The sequence below is a fragment of the Salvia hispanica genome, chromosome 3, assembly GCF_029641045.1.
Source record: "Salvia hispanica isolate PSC_SH4W2 chromosome 3, Shi_PSC_v1, whole genome shotgun sequence".
Taxonomy (NCBI): Eukaryota; Viridiplantae; Streptophyta; class Magnoliopsida; order Lamiales; family Lamiaceae; genus Salvia; species Salvia hispanica.
In genome coordinates this window covers 57,399,338-57,419,750 of record NC_142694.1, presented here as the reverse complement: position 1 = coordinate 57,419,750, position 20,413 = coordinate 57,399,338, and the positions used below count along the sequence as shown (strand labels likewise).

The window sequence follows — 20,413 nt, the reverse complement described above, 5'->3', positions numbered from 1 at the left end:
TTATCTTTTGTCTTGTGTTGATAAATTGAAAATCAATCTCACAAAAATAGTTAGATCAAGCATCATTAAATGGGTAATCCTTGGGAAATGGATCATAAAATACATGGATCCACATCATTCATAGTGATTTATGGGGTCCTTCCCCTTCAAGGAATGGATTTAAGTACTATGTTACCTTCATTGACCACTTTAGTAGATTCACTTGGCTGTATCTTTTGAAAACCAAGGCTGAGGTTCATTCCGTCTTTAAACATTTCAAAGCCCTTGTAGAGAATCAACTCAATCTCAAAATAAAAATTTTGCAGAGTGATTGGGGAGGGGAATATCGAAGCTTAACCAAATTCCTTCATGATGAGGGTATCCAACACAGACTCTCTTGTCCATACACCCCGCAATAGAATGGACTTGCTGAACGCAAGCATAGACACTTAGTCGAAACCGGCTTATCTCTTCTAGCTCAAGCTCATCTCCCATCTAATTTTTGGGATGATGCTTTTGTTACTGCCTCTCATATCATCAATACCCTTCCCACCAAGACTTTGCTCCATCTTTCACCTTTTGAAAAGTTGTTTCACTCTAAGCCTAATTATCATAAACTAAGGGTGTTTGGTTGTCTGTGTTTTCCCTATCTCAGACCGTATAATCAAAATAAATTGCAATATAGATCCACTCCTTCTACTTTTCTAGGATACAGCTCCTCTCATAAAGGATATAAGATCCTTTTGCCTACTGGAAAAACCATTATTACTAGAGATGTTTTGTTTGAGGAATCATCCTTTCCTTATCATAACATTTCCACTGTTTCACCCTCTCCTCTTTCTCCCAATCATTCATGTCATGCTCCTTCCATTCCTCTATGCTCTTCCTCTCCAATTCCTACCTCATATTCCCCTGCTCCAGTTGTTCCTGCACCACAGTACAATAACCCATCATCTATCCCTTCCATGACTCCTACTATCACTCCTGTGTCATCTCCTCATACTGTTCCAGCCATTCCTATAGCACCACAGTCCAATGACTCCTCATGTATACCTTCTCTCACTCCTATTATCACTCCTTGTCATCATCTCTTGCTCCTTTACCCAACCCATCTCCTGCTCCCATATCACCAATTCTATCAACAAATAACTCTAACTCTTCATCTGATGTACCATCTCCTCCTGCTCATGACTCCATCTCATCATCTAATCCACCAACCCCTTCTGCTCATACTCATCATATGGTAACAAGGAGCAAATCAGGAATTGTCAAGCCCAAAATTCTCACTGTCCTTCTTGTTTATTCTCTTCCAAAATCTGTCAATCATGCCCTGCTAATTCCTGTTTGGAGACAAGCTATGATGGCAGAATTCTTAGCCTTATTGAGGAATCATACTTGGACCTTGACAGTCTTACCACCCGGTAAAAATCTAGTTGGTTGCACTTGGATCTTCAAGTTAAAAAAACATGCTGATGGCAGCATAGCAAGGTACAAGGCTCGATTAGTAGCTTAGGGGTTCTCTCAAGAACCGAGATTCGATTTCTCTGAAACTTTCAGCCCGGTGGTCAAACCAAACACTATCAGATTGATCTTATCTCTTGCTGTCTCCTCCTCTTGGAAGATCACACATCTCGACGTGAACAATGCTTTCTTGCATGGCTAATTTTTTATATACATTTCTATAAGTAGGTTTAGTCATATCGTATAATTTAATTTGTCTGTAATTTTATTGAATGCATAAAGAAGTTTTGAAAATGACGAGTAATTATCTATCCATTGTATTTAATTATTTATTGTGATAGATTTTTATCTTCCTACTCTATAATTTAATGTTTAAACATTATATTATGTGATTTGTTTCAAATTTATTATGCTTCAATTTTGATTTTTATAGTTTTTTATTCTTATTTAACTAAAATTGTTACTCATATTGTTCATTGTTGATATTGATTCTAATTTTATTTAATTAATTTAAAATTTAAAATTAATATTTTAAAAATATATTAATCTGTGCATAGCACGTGATACTAGTTAATAATAATATATGAGTTGTTATAAGGTATTCCTTCCGGCCATTATATGTGAAGAGAGAATAAAGTAAGAGTGAGAAAAATAATGAGAAAAAGTAAGAAAGAAATGATAAAGTAAAAAAGATAAAATGTTCTTTTTCTATAAATAAAAATGTATTACTTATAAAGGAACCATAAAAAATGAATACCCCTCATTTATAAAGGGATGGACGAGCAAATATGAGCCGCCTCATTTAATTCTAACAATAGAGGAGGCCCACATACTTATAGCCCATTTCATTAACAAGCAAACAAGCACAAACGTTTCTTCTTCGTAGGTGAGAATCTGAATTCGGTTCTAGCTTCTCTTCATCCCCCTCCTATGATCTTCCCAATTATTCGCCCTCTCTCCTTTTATTTTCCAACTCTACTGCCTTAAAAAAATCGTCCAAAATTTTGTCGAATAAGTTACAGCTAGAAAAATGAAGCAAATACAGATTGCCAATTGGATTCATAAATATTACAAGTCCACAAAGAAAATGGGCTTTTGTGTCTACCATGTGTAGTTGGGCTTGGGTTTTGTCAGTGACTGTGTTGTGAGCGCCGCCGTCGACACACCACATCAAAATTTCACAATAATTTTAAATTTTCCCATAACGATAATTCTGCTTCTGAAATTTGGGTATGAAGCTTCACTCATAAGGTTCGTTTCTTCCCTAACTCACTTCCATCCTCTTTCCATGCAATTTTAATAGCAGATTTAATAAATAAATTGTGCATTGAATCCTCTCTCTGTTTTGAATTTCAACAATTTGAATGGTAAATTTAAAAGTCTTTTCTTTTGGTTGCAGTTGATGTATATGTAATTCCATAATGAGTGCCGCAAATTGAGTGAATATTTGGGGAAAGGAATGCCAATGGGATTGCTCTCGAATCTCAATACTGCCTTTTGTTTTGGCCTCCCGAGAGCTGCAAGAGTAAAGCAATATCAGCCTCTGCATTTCATAGAAACCCTCTTTTTTCAGAATTGTTCAAGTAGTAGTTTATCTTTTTGTACACAAAGCATGTCCACTTATTCGATAGTAGCTCCTGCGGATGTTGTGGTTGATACCTTAGTGTCTAGTTATGGTAGTTTATCGGGTGCTGTTAAGCCCGGTGGTGTGCATTTCGGTACTAGGAGTCCTGAGATACGGGGGAGAGCTAAATTGAGCTTGACAAATGTGGCAATTGGAAGAAAAAATGGTGGTGTTCAAGGATGGTTAATGGCTGATTTTGAGCAGAAAAGCATCCGTACTTTCTCATCTTCATGTCACTCTGGAGAGATTCCAATTGTTGCAGTTTCGGACAAGGAGTGCGTGTTTTTTTTTTGTTCTGGTTTATTTGTTTTGAACCTGCATTGGCTGATGTGAATCATTTCAGTTTTTTTTGTGGAATTATGGAACAGAGTGATTTCACTGGCATGAGTGTGCATTTGGGATTTAGATAGTTGGTTCGTTCCTTTGAAGAAAAATTGTGGCGTGCTTGTTGGCTTTTTCTTTACTTTTTATGCTTTGTTTGGCTTAGTTGTGGGGCTCAAGATAGGGTTGTGACATTTCATCTATGTCTTATCTTGATACGCCACACATTTCTAAATTAATTGGTAACTTTACAAGTTTGGGGAAGAGGGTGCTTGGGTTCTGTTCACGGGTTTGAATTGAAGCTAACCTTGCTGATGAGTTCCTGTTATGTTTTATCTCTAAAATTCAGCACAGAATGGAATGTGTTTGTATAATTTTTGCTGCATGGTTGTGCCTGAACTCCTTAATGAGAACAAAGTTGTTCGCCACTCATCCTCTGGTCTTTTTACTTCCTAGCTGCTTTCGTGCGTTGCTTGTATGACTGCAATTGATTGGACATTGTAAAAGTTGAACGTAGTGTTGTGAAATCTTAATATGATGCTCCTTGGCTAATGAATGTGATACCTTCTTCTTAATAAATAAATGATACAGCATGTGATGCTTGAAGCCAATCTTGAATTTTGATAGATAAGTGAATCAGCGAAGGTCTCACAAGAGGGCTGAAATGCTATATGTTGTTTATAAGTGTTAAAGTTATAATTACTGTCAACACTTGATTTTCAAGGAATATTCGCAGTTTTTTTTCAGCATGGACATTTTTATGCTCGATATTTGATACTGATAATGCTCAACTTCTAAAGGACTTCAATCCACAGCACTCTCAAGCTTCTTTCTGGAGCATGCTACCTTCCCCATCCAGATAAAGTAGCTACAGGAGGAGAGGATGCTCATTTTATCTGTGTCGACAAGCAAGTAATTGGTGTTGCCGATGGTGTTGGTGGTTGGGCAGATGTTGGTGTTAATGCAGGAATATATGCACGTGAGCTTATGTCAAATGCGGTTGCAGCAATTAGTAAAGTTCCAGATGACATTGATCCCCTTTCTGTGTTGGAAAAAGCTCATGCTGCAACTAATGCCATGGGTTCATCAACAGCCTGCATTATCGCCCTCAAAAACCAGGTTTGAACTTTTAATATAAAATCTGGACTTGCTATCATAATCTTTTACCTCAACAATTACTCGTTTTGGAAATGTTGGTACCATAGCTCTGTCAAAATAATGTTTTAAACAATAGAGGGTTAATGGCACATTGATGTGGTACAGTTTGCTTATATGAATTACTTGAGTGTGATACAGAAGCATTGCTGCCTTAGGATGTTATCAGAGATGTGTGTGCTTCTCTAAGTAATCTGCCTCTTTGTTTCAGGACTTGTTAAATGTTGGGGTGATTGTAGAAACTGTCATCATCACGTTGTGGTTTCCTATTTAGCAGATTATTTAATTTCTGCATAAGTACATAGAGGAAGATGGAGAATTAAGGATGAGAAAAAGTTTATTTCTTATATACATTGAAATGACTACTATGCTAACTGTTAGCCATTCATATCTTCAATTACTATCCATCAGTCCGCAATTTTTTTACATCAATAAATAAAAGAATATAAATAAAAGCAAGAAATGACTTATCTATACACACGTTCACACATAAAGAGCAAGAGAGTAGTATATATTATATCGATATTATGCATGTGTTCTCTGTTATACTTGCATTTAGTCGTGGGTGAAAAATTGATCGAGGGAGGGGAATGTAGGTTGGGAATGGGTGTTTGTTTTGGGATTGTGAAGGAAGGTGTGGAAATAGAGAATGGAGATAATAAGGTCATGGATAGGGGAGGAGGATCATTGATGACCTACTCACCTTCTTTTGGGGGCACTCAACTATTAAGGGCTTTTTTCTTTATTTGTTTTTTTGGGGGATAGTGGGGGTGAGCATTTTGTTGGTTTGGTCGATAACCAAATAACAGATTTTCCCCCAAAAATGCACCAAAATAACCAAACTTTTGCTAAGGCCTTGATTGAACTAAAACTGAATTTTGAAGTTCCGTTTGGTTGTTTTTTCCAGTACTCTGAACCTGTGACTTGTGACATATTGTTAAGTTACCTTGATTATGAACTTGATTGATTAAATAGAAAATTGTCACAGACTCACAGTAGGCTTAGCTAATTGTAATTTTAGTTAGCAATTGGCTTCCTTTTTTATTTAATGAGATGGGATCTATTGGGATAATTTCCTATCCTGAAATTTTGGTTTGTGACATTTAGAAGAGGAAGAGAACTCAAAAAAGTAGATATGGTCACAGGAACACTTGCAGCATACTATTTTTGAGGAAATTAGGGATTCAATTCCTGTTACATGCTTAAAACTAAATTATTTGCAGTAACAGTTGCTGACTTGCAGCTGGTTATAATTCAGAAACAATAGCAACAGGTTATTAATCAGACATTATCAAGATTCCAGAAATGTAGGCATTGTCAATTTCAATTCCATATGTGGAACTTTTGATATAGCATGTGGAATGAAGCCAGTCATGTTGTTTATCATCATGAGTAGTTCTTTTCATTTTCAACTGATCACAGTCTAGGAAGCAATATGCAATATCTTGTTGTAGAAAGGTTAGAGGATGTGTTCTAAAAGATTTTTCCATTTAAGCAGGATCTCCATGCCATTAATCTTGGAGATAGTGGCTTTATAGTTGTTAGGGATGGCGCCCTTATATTCGAATCACCTGTGCAACAACATGGTTTCAACTTCACATATCAACTTGAACGAGGAACCCAGGGAGACCTACCAAGTTCTGGTCAGGTGAGTGCAAAAGGAACTTTTACCATAACAGCACCCCAATTTTCATCTGCTTGTAATTTAGTAAATCTGACATTATATTTATGCAAACGTCAGGTTTTCAAGATTCCGGTTGTGCCTGGAGACGTAGTTGTTGCAGGAAGCGATGGCCTGTTCGACAACTTGTATGCTAAAGAGGTAGCATCCATTGTGGCTGATGCAGTTAAACAACAACTCAGCCCCAGCGATACAGCACAGAAGATTGCAGATGTTGCACGCGCACGCGCACTGCACACGAAACATCAGACTCCATTTTCTTCTGCAGCTCAAGAAGCTGGGTATACGTATTATGGCGGTAAACTTGACGATCTGACTGTTGTCGTCTCTTATGTCTCGTGAACATTTTGCTTAGCGCTCTAAATCATTTTGGGTTCTCGCTGTTGTATTTCGGCATAAGACATTGTATGAACTCGGATAAAGTTATGTCCCTTTATCAGATAAATTTTCTTCAGCAAAAAACTAAAGTTGATGTTCCTTATTTTACGAAATTTCTTCAGCAAACCTCAGTTTATGCAACTTGTACCAATTCTCAGTTTATGCTGTTAGACTAACCTCGAGATGGGAACTGTTGGTGTCGAGAAAACCCATCACAACAAGTAAACAGATGAAAACACTCTTGTTCAAGTTAGAATTTATTCCATAAAAAACATGCAACCCATTTTATTTTAAAATTACAAGCATCCTCCATTGCAAGAAGTAGGCTACAAAAGTTGGGACATCACATTCTTGATTTTCATGTTCATGGGCCTCCGCCTTGCTCTTCTCATTCCTCTTTCTCCCTTCTTCTCTCTTCTTCTCTTCGTTCATCTTCTTCCCTTCTCCTCTCCTCCTCCGCTGCCTCTTCTTCTTCGCTCCATTGCTCTTCATGTTCGTGTTCCTCCTCTTCCTCCCTTCGCCTTTGCTTCTCTTCCCTTCCCCTTTCTTCTTCCTCTTCTTCTCGTCTCTGTCTCTCTTCTTCCTCCCTCCTTGCTATCTCTGCCTCCTCCGCCCTTCGCCTCTCTTCTTCCTCTCTCTTAGCTGCAGCTCGTTGTCTCCTCCTTTCTTCCTCCTCTTCTTCCCGCATTTGCCTCTCTTCTTCCTCTCTCCTAGCCATTTCCTCCTCCTCTTCCTCCCTTTGCCTCTCCTCTTCCTGCCTCTTAGCCTCCTCTTCTTCTTCACGCCTTTTACGTTCTTCTTCCTCCCTCCTTGCCGCTGCCTCTTCCTCCTCCTCTTCCCGTCTCTTCCTCTCTTCTTCCTGCCTCCTAGCCTCCTCTTCTTCTTCCCGCCTTTCTCGTTCCTCCTCCTCCCTCCTCGCCGCTTCCTCTTCCTCCTCTTCCCGTCTCTTCCTCTCCTCTTCCTGCCTCTTAGCCTCCTCTTCTTCTTCCCGCCTTTTACGTTCTTCCTCCTCCCTCCTTGCCGCGGCCTCTTCCTCCTCCTTTTCCCGTCTTTTCCTCTCTTCTTCCTGCCTCTTAGCCTCCTCTTCTTCCTCCCTCCTCCTCCGTTCTTCTTCCTCCCTCCTCGCCGCCTCTTCCTCTTCCTCTTCCCGTCTTTTCCTCTCTTCTTCTTGCCTTTTAGCCTCCTCTTCTTCCCTCTCCCTCTCTTCCTCTTCCTTTCTCCTCCTCTCTTCCTCCTTCTCCCTTGCCTCCTCTTCCTCTCTCTCTCTGGCTTCCTCTTCTTCCCTTTTCCTCTCCTCTTCCTCCCTCTCTCTGGCTTCCTCTTCCTCCCTCTTCCTCTCCTCTTCCTCCCTCTCTCTTTCTTTCTCCCTCTCCTCCTCCAATATCCTCAACTCCTCCTCAGCACAAGAAACACATCCCAAGATGACTGACTCCTGTTGTGAATCCAACAGCTGATCCATTGTCATATTCCCCACGTTAAACGACGTTGCCAACACATCCTTACTCAAGGTCCGTAGCACCGATGCCTGCCCTGCCAAAAACTGAGGATGATTCTTCTTCGCAGAGCTACTAAACCCCATGAATACGAACGTCTCGTTGTTGAAAGCCATCTGAGCCATTGGGTAAAACCTTGGCACGGAAAAGATGTCACCTTCTTCAACCTCGAACCTCATCTCACTGCATCCCGTCCCATTCAAAACACTCGGACACACTACACGAACCATTCCCCGCCCTTCCACGACCACAGCAACCTCAGTCGCCACAGGATTCCAGTGCGGCCCCATCATGGATCCCTGCCATATTAAGGTCAGTAACATATATACATAAACAACGATACCGATAGTGGACACAGCAAGGTGGGTGAGTTACCGCTGTCAAGTTCACCATGAATAGGCCAATGTTGGTCCCCTTCAATGCAGAGAGCCTCTTCCCTGTCACTGTCGTGCTCCAGCCGTTGCGATTCTGGAAATCTTTATCCTCTTTGAAGAGATTGAACAATTTTGTACTCGACTTTCCCTTTTTCTTGCTCAACCCGAATATGTCACTACCGAGAATGCTTCCTAGGAATTTTTGCTCCATCCCCCGTGCTCTTTTCTCACTTTTGGGAACTCCATGGATTATCGCCGGTGGCTTCATTCCGCTCAATAACTCTTCTATTGCTTCATCACATACCTTAGAATCAAAGGTTTATAACTTTATACACGTCTAGTTATGCTTACCAACAGAACAATATTGGCAATGGTATAAAATAGTCATTTTCTTAATAATCAATATATAAATATTCCTATTAGCTAAAGTTGAAAAATAGAGTATATTTTTAGTCTTTTTGTTCAAATATACTATTTCAATCTTAATGCAATTGAAAATACAAGTAAAATAATGTTTATGCAACGTAGGGAGTGAATAATACTTTGAAATATTAAATTATTTTCAGATTTTATATTAGTATTATGGTGAAAATATATAGTCCATTTTAGATAAGTAAAGAGAAATCCACCTTGAAAGCTGCTTGCAGGACTTTCTTGTCCAAGCCAAGAACCATATCGCGGATGCTCGAGTAAGGCTCACTTGGCGGCTCCTGCATAATACCAAAACATTATATTAAAATAAAAGAATTAATAATAATAATAATAATAATAATGAGTATATATAGATATTATACATGAATATCTATGTTTGAATTGGAGAAGATGGAATGAATCCTAAGCTTTCGGCGCTGAGTATCTGTCTCCAAATTGCTCTCAATGAAGAAAACAGCTCCGGCTTCAAGTCTGTAAACATCTCCGCTCCTCAAATCCGCCCTTTTAAGCTCACTTTCCTCCGTCCAGAATAACTTCCCACTCCCTAATTAATTAACACCATTTTAATTTAATTTGATTTTCAACTCATTTAACTAAATAAAATAAATGATAGCATACCTGTGTGGACATAGAAAACCATGTCGGAATGAAGAATAACAGGAAGGAAGAGTGAATTGGGATCCATAGTGAAGAAATGAACAAGATAGGAAGAGCCCACACGAGCGGCTACAATCTCCCCATTCTCGGTGGATACCAAAACCCTCCTATTTTCCCTTCTAACCACAAACCCTTCTTTTTCCTCTTCATATTCATTAGCATTACAAGTGATGGCAATCACACACCACACACAAAATGTTAGTATCAAAATGGGTCTCATTTTTGAAGAAGTGAAAAATTCTCTTGGCTTGGGTTGAGCTTGATTGAATAGAGTTGAGGTTTTGTTTGGATGTAGGATGAGAGAGAGGGGGGGAATGGGATACGTGGCTTCTGCATGAGAGAGAGCCAATGCCACGCGGAGAGGTTGTCTGTGCATGGCTGTATATCGTCGGAAACCCAAACATCCTATTGGGCCGGCCCATCAGATCGATTTTTATAGGCTTTCTCGCCTTTGAATAGTTTTCAATTTCCTATAATTAACATTTAACAAGTTACCACCTACCGCCTATAAATTGAAAACTTATACTAGTAGCAAATTTGTTTTCCATTAATTCTTTTTTCTGTCTTTCTTCTTATTAGTACTTTCCTATATAAAATTATATGGCTGGATTTCTATATGGGTTGTTATTAAGATTTTCTGTTCTACAATAATTTGCATTCACTGTATTTAATAGTGGAAATGAAAAAGATTAAAAGCGCGATAAGGGAGCTGTTAAGACTTGAGATAAGAAATAAATTTTGATTGGATTACCAAATAACTTTTTGCCTCATAATTATCATTTTTAGGTTTCCTTTGATATCATAGAATTGTAAATGTGGAATTGGAGTGTTCAATTATAAATCCAATATTTGATTGAATTATAATATTAAATCATTTTTATGCTTGTATTTTAATTCTAAATCTTGACAATAAATTACTAAAAGATAAGATTTGGGAGGCTGTAAGATCGAATAATAGAAACGGCTTTGAGAAATAATGGAACATAATAAGAATATAAGGGCTCGTTCACTGTTTATTAATTGACCAGAAATGGGGTCAAATCATGGCAATAAAGTTGGTTCGGTGTTCATTTGATGTTTCTGCATGGCCCTCGAATTCCGATCCGGTCCGCACTATTCATGAAGACTTTCGCACGAGATGTTTCACGATTCCCACTTGATATTGGAATTCTCTCCCGCTAAAGTGGACAAGAATTGGTGGGCAGTTTACCGAAGTATTCCTCAAAATTTTGGGTTTCCCCATTCACATATTGCGTCTGCATTTTGAGTTTGCCTTACTCTCTCTCACTACACTGCACCCCTCGGAAGCTGTTGAAGAGGCGACGACAAAGATCCACAGATTTCTGCCGCTTACAACAATGTTTACGCGTACAAAAGTTGATCGGTATCCTTGATTCTACGTGTATACCCCTTTCACCGTTCTTGAATAAGGTTGGATCTAACGAGTGCGATTTGTGTATGCAGTCTCAGATCCGGCCGCTAAGCGGTGGGGCCATACTCCGACGAGGACATAATCTTGGGTAGTCAACATATTCGTCTGAATGCAAAATGATAGGGACGTATTCGTGTGAATGCATGGAAAGGGCTTGCGTGTTGTCCGTCAAATATGAAACACTAAATTCCCTCAACTATTTCCTGTTTGGTAGGACCAGCTTATTTTAATTAAGTCAACATTCATTTCTACTTTTTCAAATAGGAAGAAGTGAACAAGCCCGGAGATATGGTGGACGATTGCGGTGGATTTTATAAATAAGAAAAATATTTTATAAATTTTAATGTTAAAGTAATTAGGTTAATATAATTGATTAGATCGATAGTTAACTCATTAATTTGGTCAAAACTCAGTTGACTGTATTTCATTAACGCGACTAAGAAGTAAGATGAAAATGGTTAAACCCCAACATCAAATTACAAAAAATAAGGTACAATTATTAGCCAATCCCCAAAATGCGTTGCCCTTACTGTTCCTCCGGGCAGGGGCGGTGCGCCACCACCAGCTCAGGCCGGAGCATCACTGAGTGCGCATCCTGCGGCCGCGTGGTGGATGAGCGCCAGACTCAGCCGCACCACCTCTTCCACCTCCGCGCTCACGACACCCCTCTCTGCCTCGTCACCTCCGACCTCCCCCTCCCCAAAACCCTCACCGACGACGAAGACCCCTTCGAGCCCACCGGCTTCATCACCGCCTTCTCCACCTGGTCCCTCGAGCCCTACCCTGTCTTCGCCCACTCCTCCCTCTCCTTCGCCGGCCACCTCGCCGAGCTTGAGCGGGTCCTCGAAACGACGTCGCAGGGCACCGCTTCGGGCCCCTCCGTCGTCGTTGATAATCTTAGGGCTTATTTGCAGATTATCGATGTGGCTTCCATTCTCGGATTGGATTGTGATATATCGGACCACGCCTTTCAGCTATTTAGGGATTGCTCCTCCGCCACTTGTTTGAGGAACCGTAGCGTTGAGGCGCTCGCCACCGCCGCGCTCGTGCAGGCCATCCGAGAAGCTCAGGAGCCGAGGACCTTGCAGGTAATCGGATTCTGTTGTTCGTCTTTGCAATTATTGTAATTGTGGAATTTCAATTTTGTTTTTGAGGTTTATGCATTTTTTTAAAATTTTGTAAAAGCTAGGACAATGGTGATCTTTGATTGTTATAGATAATCTACAGTTGTGGAAAGTGCTAGTAGACATTGGAGATGCGTTAAACAAGCTTTATTTTGGGGGATTTTACATAGTGGAAAATTGAAATTAGTGGAATAGAAATGAAAACAAACATATACTTGTCTATTTGATGCTGAACTTCTCTTATTTAAACTATAGTATAGTAGATAATGGATTCTTGTTTTGCGAATTTTGCATGGTAAAAGATCGAAAAAAGTGGAATGGATATAAAAACAACCATAATCTCAACTTTGTTTGTTGCTGAACTTGCCTTATTTACAGTAACTAGTAAAGAAACACACCTCTGAGAATGGAAAGCACCTGCAACTCATGAACACAAGTTATAAAACTTCCTTCGCCTTAAAAGAGACTACATGCTAATGGATAATCTAGATACATACATTGATCACATAGATAGAAAGTGACCATTACAAATGGACACATGGCTTGGTGTGATTGGTCAATCATATTCAGAACCAGTCCAAAGACCCCATTGACTGTTTGACTTATCCGCTCATTGGAGCCAAGAACAGTATATTGTCTCGTGTTAGGTCCTAAATTTGTTAATATTTGGGAAAACGAGCTGTAGGGTGTCTTAGATCACTGTAAACAAGCAGGAGTTTTATTTTGTTGTATCCCTCGGGTTCCTAAGTTGTCGTGTTGAATTCATTTCCAGGAAATATCGAGCGCTGCAAATCTACCGCAGAAAGAGATAGGGAAGTACATCAAGATACTTGGAGAAGCTCTACAACTGAGTCAACCTATTAATAGCAATTCAATATCTGTACACATGCCGAGGTTTTGTACACTTCTCCAGCTCAACAAGTCTGCCCAGGTACTTGTTTTAATCTGCTTCTTAAAGATTCCTTATATTTTGTCTGATTGAAGCTAAGTTGTGCATGCCCATAAGCTTCCCTCAGGTATTTGTTTTAGTCTGTTTCTTAAAGATTCCTTATACTTTGTTTGATTGAAGCTACTTTCTGCATGCTCATAAGATTTCATACAGTTTGTGTATTAGAACTACTCTAAGTTGCTTGACCGCAAAGTGTGCTGTCATTAAGTACTGTCCAAGCTTGTTTTGTATACATCAAAAGGAAAGGAAAAGAAAAGATGGATTTTGGTGCTCCATTTGCTTTGATTTAACTCTCTTTTTCTCCACATTCGTAAGCATTAATTATCTAGACAATTGTTGTTTAGAGGTTCATGCTTCATTTCCTTTGATTTAACGATCTTTTTCTCCACATTAGTATGATTGTATCTCTGTGGGGTTAATTTTTTTGTAGTTGATTATTCCCATATTGCCGTATATATTTTCCCATAATTGTTGCTCTTGAACATTTAAGGAGCTGGCAACACACATTGGTGAGGTTGTGATCAACAAGTGCTTCTGCACACGCAGAAATCCAATAAGCATATCTGCAGCTGCTATCTATTTGGCCTGTCAGCTGGAAGATAAGCGCAAGACACAAGCTGAAATCTGCAAGGTTACGGGTCTTACAGAAGTCACGTTGCGGAAAGTTTACAAAGAGCTATTGGAAAACTGGGACGATCTTCTCCCATCGAATTACAATCCGGTTGTTCCTCCAGAGAAAGCGTTTCCAACAGCCACTATTTCTTCTGGGCGCTTATCATCATCTAGAGGTGATCTAGTTGAAGGAACTCCCCTTGAAAAGCACACCGAGAGCAGGCATACAAAACCCACTGAAACGTTAGGCACATCCCTTCAGACCAAAGGCAAAGAGAGTGCTGCTTCTGAAAGCAAAGAGAGTTTCCACAGAGCCTACAACCAAGCAATGCTTGGAACACCATTCTGGAAGCCCCAGGTTCCTGTTGGAATTTCTTCTACTCAGAGACCCGATTCGACTCAAAATATGGAAATTGATTTACAATGCAATATTGGGGAAGATAAAAGATTAGATACAGATGCAACGGCTGCATCTAGCTCCCTGAGACACGCTCAGTTTCCTTCTCCCCCTGCTTTAGCTGCTGGTGTTGTGCCGTGGCCTTTTCGGCCTCCAACAACTGCAGCAATGCAGTTTATGCAACTTCACAAGGGAGGATCAGATTTGGTAGATAAAGGTTTTATGCCACCAAATATAAATGATAAGTTCAATTAGTATAGCTTATTGGTTTCTGTACTTATTATGTATGCTTCAAAATGATGCGGCCATTGTATAATTGGATCTGTATCTTGGCAATAAAGAAACTACTGGACGAAGTTTTGGTCTAATTGGCTATTTGTATTGTAAATTGTAGTAATAGAGGTCATATTAAAAAATAATGAGATGAAAGGGAGAAAATGAAAAATGAAATTATTTTAGTAACAAAACGCATTCTCCTCAATTCTTCACATACCTATTTATTTCTTTTACAAACAAATGGGCTAAACCCAATTGTCCAAATAATAACAGACGAAAAAGAGTACCTAATAAACAGACACGGGCCGCACAAGGAGAGATACCTTTGAAATTTTATTTAGATACCACCACATCGCTTAATACTACTCCACATTGCATACTATATACTTAGTGAAAAAGTTTGGGAGTGCAACTATACCTGCCACTACATGTAATATGCCATATGCATGCAAGTTACTATAATTCAATCAAAATTCATTAAAATCTATTAGGTTCTATCCTAAAACCAATTTGTGATAGGAATGGTAACCCATTATACTTATAGTACTACAATGGTTTCAATTATCTCTTTATATCGATGTGAGATATTGTTATAGTTATATTTTGTTTCATTGCCAACAGAAATGGATGATTGTGGAGAAAATCAAAAGAACACTATGCTCATGTATTTAAATTAATAAAAAACATCGAGGCAAAATCAGAAGACTCTGGAAGTTACCGAAACGTGGCGTAGCGAGCTCGAGAAGTGAAATATGCATGCATGGTCTACTTCAATTAGGCATAACATGTTGATCTAGAGTTGGAGACAAAACATGTTTTATTTAGTTGGTGTGGATTATGTAAGATATATCTATACAACTTAGAGACAAAGTCCGACATATAGATGGACCACCATTAGCCATGGATTAATGCATGTGTGTGTGTGTTTATATATATATAGCCTTCATAGAAAGTTGAGAAAGCTCCCATTTTGCACCCCATTATCTTCGGATCTATGTATGACACCTGAGGCTTTCATACAGATGGCCATTCTCATTCAACAACACGTACATCTATTCTACAAATATTATTCGCCTGATTTAGTAAGTGAGTGCAAAGCATGTGCACATAAAATATGGTAGAACATTTTAGAAGAGAATAGATAGACAGCTAGCTTTATTTCTTCTCTTTTCTAAGCATTATTATAAAATAAAAACACCAAAATATATGGAGTATATAGCAATTAAGTAAGGGATGGCATGAAAGGAAGGGAGGTTAGTGTGCCACTTACCAACTTTTCATTGGAAGAATGCAATAATTACTAAATTAAGACAGCGTTAGATTCTTTTTATTTAGAGAAAATATTAAATATAGTAGTGTGCAGAGATTGCTTGCTTCGGGTTGTGGAGACTAATCTTGCTGTACGTGGCTTAATTGGTTCCTTTTGTTTTTATTTTACTTGATGTTTAAGTATTTAATTAACCTATTGTGATAGTCGTAGTGAAGTAGGGGTTGTCTTCCAATAGAAAAGTTTGAGTTCCTCTTTAAGCAGTTGATGACTAATGAAATTATGCACATTTATATATGTGTATGTGTCTCTGTGTTAATTGGTCGAATACACAATTGATTCTAGTATTTATCTAGATACAATGACGTATACAGTGTACTAACTACTACTCCACATTTTACATTAATGCAATATTTATGGGGTACTAACTATATGTAACAATATTTATTACATTAATTTCCAAGTGAAAATTAGGAGATTTGCTGAGTTTTAAAACCCTATGAAACTGAATATATAGTGAGTATTGGCATTAAGATATTTGTTTTGACTGTTAGCAGGGACGGACACAGAAAATTGTTACAGTAGGGACTATATATTCTAAATTTTGGATGAGATGATAAGTTTTTTGTAATTTGTTGTTTTGATAGGGGCTTTTATATGTTATTGTACACAAAATACTAATAAAATTATAATATAATACGACTAAAATAGTAAAAGAATTCAATTAAGGAAGGGCTTAAGCCCCTCTTTAATGACATGTGTGTCCGCCAATGACTATTAGGCGAATGACTCCTTTAATCTGGGACATTGAATACAAGTAATTAGCTGTTTAGAAAATGATGTACTTGGCTTGTCAGGATCAAACGACATGAAACTAATTAGTACTCCAATATTTAAGTTCACTTTAATTGTTAATGGTGGAAGTCAAATATAACGAATTTATCTAAAGCTTACGATTCACGGAGAGTTACGACCATATCCTATAAAAAGGATTTAAAAATGAAATAGTTAAACCCTAGCTTGGGTTAATCATTAATACACCCACACGTCATTTATATTTCCTTACCATTTTCATTCCTTTTTGTTCCAAAGGTAAAAATTAAGAGAGGCCCAATTCAATCCCAGTCAACGAGAATCTATTAGGGACAGCTCACAAAACCATGATTTTAGCCAACAACAAGATGAAAAGCAACAAAGTAAGTGTTATAGTGATAAAAAATGGGAAAGAACCATTTCGAGAGAAGAGAGTAGAGAGAAGAGAGAGAACAATATAGTTTGACAATAAGTCATTTAACTTAGAATTTGGTCCAATTCTAATTAGTCTTATTAATCCATATTGAATTATGGAGTACGTATCATTTTTTTTAATATTATGTCACGTGTATAAAATGATACTCCCTCTGTCCCAGATTAAGAGTCACTTTTTGCCATAAAAGTTCATTCCAGTTTAAGAATCACTTTTAGAATTTTCCATATTGGTCATACAATTTTACCCATTCTTTATCAAAATTATATAAAAATGTCATTATCTACATTAAAATAAATCAAAACAAAAATCAAAAGTCAAAAGGGACTCACCTTCAACTAACTCCACCATCTCACTTCATTTATTACACACTCTACCATCTCACTTCATTTATTACATACTCCAACTCTTTCTTAAAATCCGAGCCATAACAATAAGTGACTCCAAATGTGGGACGGAGGAAGTATTTTTTTGTGATTCTAATATCGGTGGCAAAGCCACATTCGTCCGGAGGGCCATGGTCATACCTGAAATTTGAACAATTAGTATAGTACACTCCTCGTCCCATAAAAATAGGCTTTTTTTTTTCCCCATAAAATTAGTCCACTTCAAGGTTTTGCAATTTTTTTTTCTCTTATGAAATGGACCTCATTCTCTACTAACAACACTCTAATCACTTTTTATTTTTATCTATCTTATATTCTATCAATTTCGTATTAAAATGTGTGTTGTACCTAAAATTCATAATTGTTTGGGATGGAGACAATATTAAAAAACATATTTAGGAATAGCATGCATCCTATGTTGGGCAATGGTCTCCAGTCTCCACCTCCGTCACTTCTACTAAGAGAGATTTAGCTGTTTTTTTTTTTTTTATATTCTCTACTTATTTATTGTTTTTTATTTATATTTTGTTGTTTTCATAAATTTATTTAAAAACTAATTATAAGATCATAATTATCTTTGAAATACACTAATAAATGTATGCGTAGTAGTATATGATGACAACGACAACAAAATGCCCCATATATTAACAAGAATTTGGATCCCCAACAATAATTTTTGGCTTTGCCAAATGAAATTGTTGCATTGAATAAGGATGATTTCTTTCCACCTCTTTCTGATTTATCCTTTTTTTTGTCACGAAAAAATGATGTTTGAAAATCATAAAAAATCATTTTTTTTACAAATGTTATAATTGAAATACCTAAAATAATTTTATGATTTACTCCTATAATTATTTTTAAGTTTTACGAGACTTACTTGGATCAAACTTTTTTACAGTACTATTACTATACTAATAGTTAAATAGCTACCATGCCTTCAGTTTTTAGGGAGTTTTTGAGCCGAGGTGGAACTAACATGTCCACTCACTTTCACATGCATTTTGAATCATAAGGATAAGAAGTAAGAACACCTATTGACTTGTGCAAACACATATCAAATGTAGGCCATTGACTGATGTCTCACATTTTAGACACTAAGGTAAAAAATTTAATCATTATAATAAAAATTAGTTTTGATAATCAGCCATAATAAAAACCACTTTCTCCTTTCTAAAATAAATCAAAATTCTAAATTCCATCCAAATTTTTGATATAGATTATCTTTTCATAAAACATATCGTATATCAAATTAAATGTAATTTTATAAGAATTATAGTTTACTCCTTAATCATAATAACATACGTTAAATTTACATGATGATGATTTAATTTCTCTCTTATGATTAAATTTCCTAACTGTTATAATGATAATGTACAACGAGTGTGATGACATTGCACAATGAATGTGATGATATTGTGCAGTTAGTGTGACGACATTGTGAAACTAATGCGGTGATATTGTGCAATTAGTGTGATGACATTGTGCAATTGATGTCATAACATTGTACAATTGGTGCGTACCTAGTGTGGTGAATGGTGATTGCATAATTTGTGTCATGATAGTAGTATAAATTATAACACCTCTTAGTGTGAATATACATGCAATTAGGTATCATTAGGTTCTTCATAAAATTAAATTATGTTTGGTAAAAAACGTTATAAATTAATTTAAATTGGAATATTTCACGAGAAAGAAAATGATTACCTTTAATTTGTTACATAATTAGCCGCCTAAATTTTTCGCCTTGACCATATTAACCATGTGATGGCGTTCGACAATTGATACAATGATATTGGTAACATCAAATTGTGGTCATCAAATTTCCAATTTTATGGGTAATGAAGAGTTAGTTTCAACTTTCATAATAATGTGATCATATATAGTTGATAGGGCGGTAGTGATAATCTCCAAGCTAGCTCTATGTATTGTATACTCCAAATTTTGTCTGACACATTGTTAAATTTCAAGATTTGATGTCAACACACTGTCAACCGATTATGTTTGTTGATAATGTGTTAATATCAAAATCTTAAAATTTAACAATATACTGACATTATGTTGGCAATGTATTAACAAAGTTTGGAGTTTATTTAGAGTTCGTATTTAATTACATCTATATGATCATATATAAAAGTAAATATAAAATATTTAAAAAAATGGTAGTAGTACTATGACAGCAGGATTGATTAATAATTGAAGTTGAAAGTATAGAAAAGTATAATAGTCAGATAGTAGTATTACCGAAAGTTTAGAGTCGAGGAAAATGTGTAGGTAGATTTGATGTGGCTTGACATCAATAGGTGATGCTCTTACAATAGTTCCTACCCAATTTCTACAATATAACAGTGACTTTTCTCGTTTTGAAAAGGTACATATCTTTTGTCCTTGTTTATTTGGAAAACCATATATAACTAATAACCAATTAACTTCTTAATCTAATACTACTATAAAGAGTCTCAATTTTACTAATAATCAATGATTTTGTAAAACGAATTACTTAACTGACAGACCATTCAACATTTTATAGTTTTTCTATATCAACTACTCTTTCTACGGTACTTAAGTCGTATTATTTCTCTTATTTACTTTTTTTTTCTATCACTGTATTTTTCATCCACAAACTTCTAAATATTCATTTCTTTGTGTTAAAAAGAAATACCCCAACTAAGATAAGGCGAAATGAGTGGAGTATATGTTAACACGAAAACTACTTAATAGAGCGGCAATCCTTTATTAAACTTTCAATATGTGAAAGAAATATGGTGTTAAAAACTTAATAATCCTATGAAACAATCATATATACAAAATCCTTTTAATTTTGAATGGATCCAAAATAAAGCTGTGTAAAAATAGAGTAGAACAAAATGGTGACACGTTATTACCAAGCATCACCATTCACCATCTATTTACTCCATTTTGTCCAATATTCTTTAGTAGAATTCCATTGATTCCAATAGTCCATTTTGGATTCAAAAATTCCAATTGGCTGAATCCGTCCATCAATTAATTAGTGGAACTGCAGGAACAATTTAAGAGAGGAAGAAAGTTAAAAAATGAGGTGTAGACCAAATCTTTTGTGCATCTCAAAATAACAAATTTTGCAATTATCAAAGCACCTCGTGATCCATTTGGTTTTACATGTATAAATCTATTCCCAAAACAGAAAAAG

At 36.9% G+C, this 20,413-nt stretch overlaps 3 protein-coding genes across 4 annotated transcripts; 2 read left to right on the top strand and 1 right to left on the bottom strand.

Annotated features, from left to right (window-relative positions):
* Positions 1–2,545: 2,545 nt before the first annotated feature.
* Positions 2,546–6,688, top strand: LOC125215604 (Protein phosphatase 2C family protein). Of its 2 annotated transcripts, none has more exons than XM_048117064.2 (5): positions 2,546–2,691; positions 2,840–3,339; positions 4,201–4,504; positions 6,039–6,188; positions 6,282–6,688. In XM_048117064.2, the coding sequence occupies exons 2-5, from the start codon at positions 2,900–2,902 to the stop codon at positions 6,561–6,563; spliced, it is 1,176 nt and encodes a 391-aa protein (XP_047973021.2). In that variant the 5' UTR covers positions 2,546–2,691; positions 2,840–2,899; the 3' UTR covers positions 6,564–6,688. The 2 variants fall into 2 exon arrangements, with proteins under 2 accessions (XP_047973021.2, XP_047973020.2); XM_048117063.2 differs by having other exon boundaries at positions 2,547–2,691; positions 4,186–4,504.
* Positions 6,689–6,840: 152 nt separating this feature from the next.
* LOC125215602 (RmlC-like cupins superfamily protein) lies at positions 6,841–9,815 on the bottom strand. Its single transcript, XM_048117061.2, has 5 exons — positions 9,517–9,815; positions 9,261–9,442; positions 9,096–9,176; positions 8,468–8,770; positions 6,841–8,391 (listed from the first exon to the last, which is right to left on the bottom strand). The coding sequence occupies exons 1-5, from the start codon at positions 9,773–9,775 to the stop codon at positions 6,988–6,990; spliced, it is 2,229 nt and encodes a 742-aa protein (XP_047973018.2). The 5' UTR covers positions 9,776–9,815; the 3' UTR covers positions 6,841–6,987.
* A 1,644-nt stretch (positions 9,816–11,459) lies between these two features.
* PBRP (plant-specific TFIIB-related protein) lies at positions 11,460–14,437 on the top strand. Its single transcript, XM_048117062.2, has 3 exons — positions 11,460–12,075; positions 12,884–13,042; positions 13,551–14,437. Exons 1-3 carry the CDS (start codon positions 11,503–11,505, stop codon positions 14,322–14,324), a joined length of 1,506 nt encoding a protein of 501 aa, XP_047973019.2. The 5' UTR covers positions 11,460–11,502; the 3' UTR covers positions 14,325–14,437.
* Positions 14,438–20,413: the final 5,976 nt, after the last annotated feature.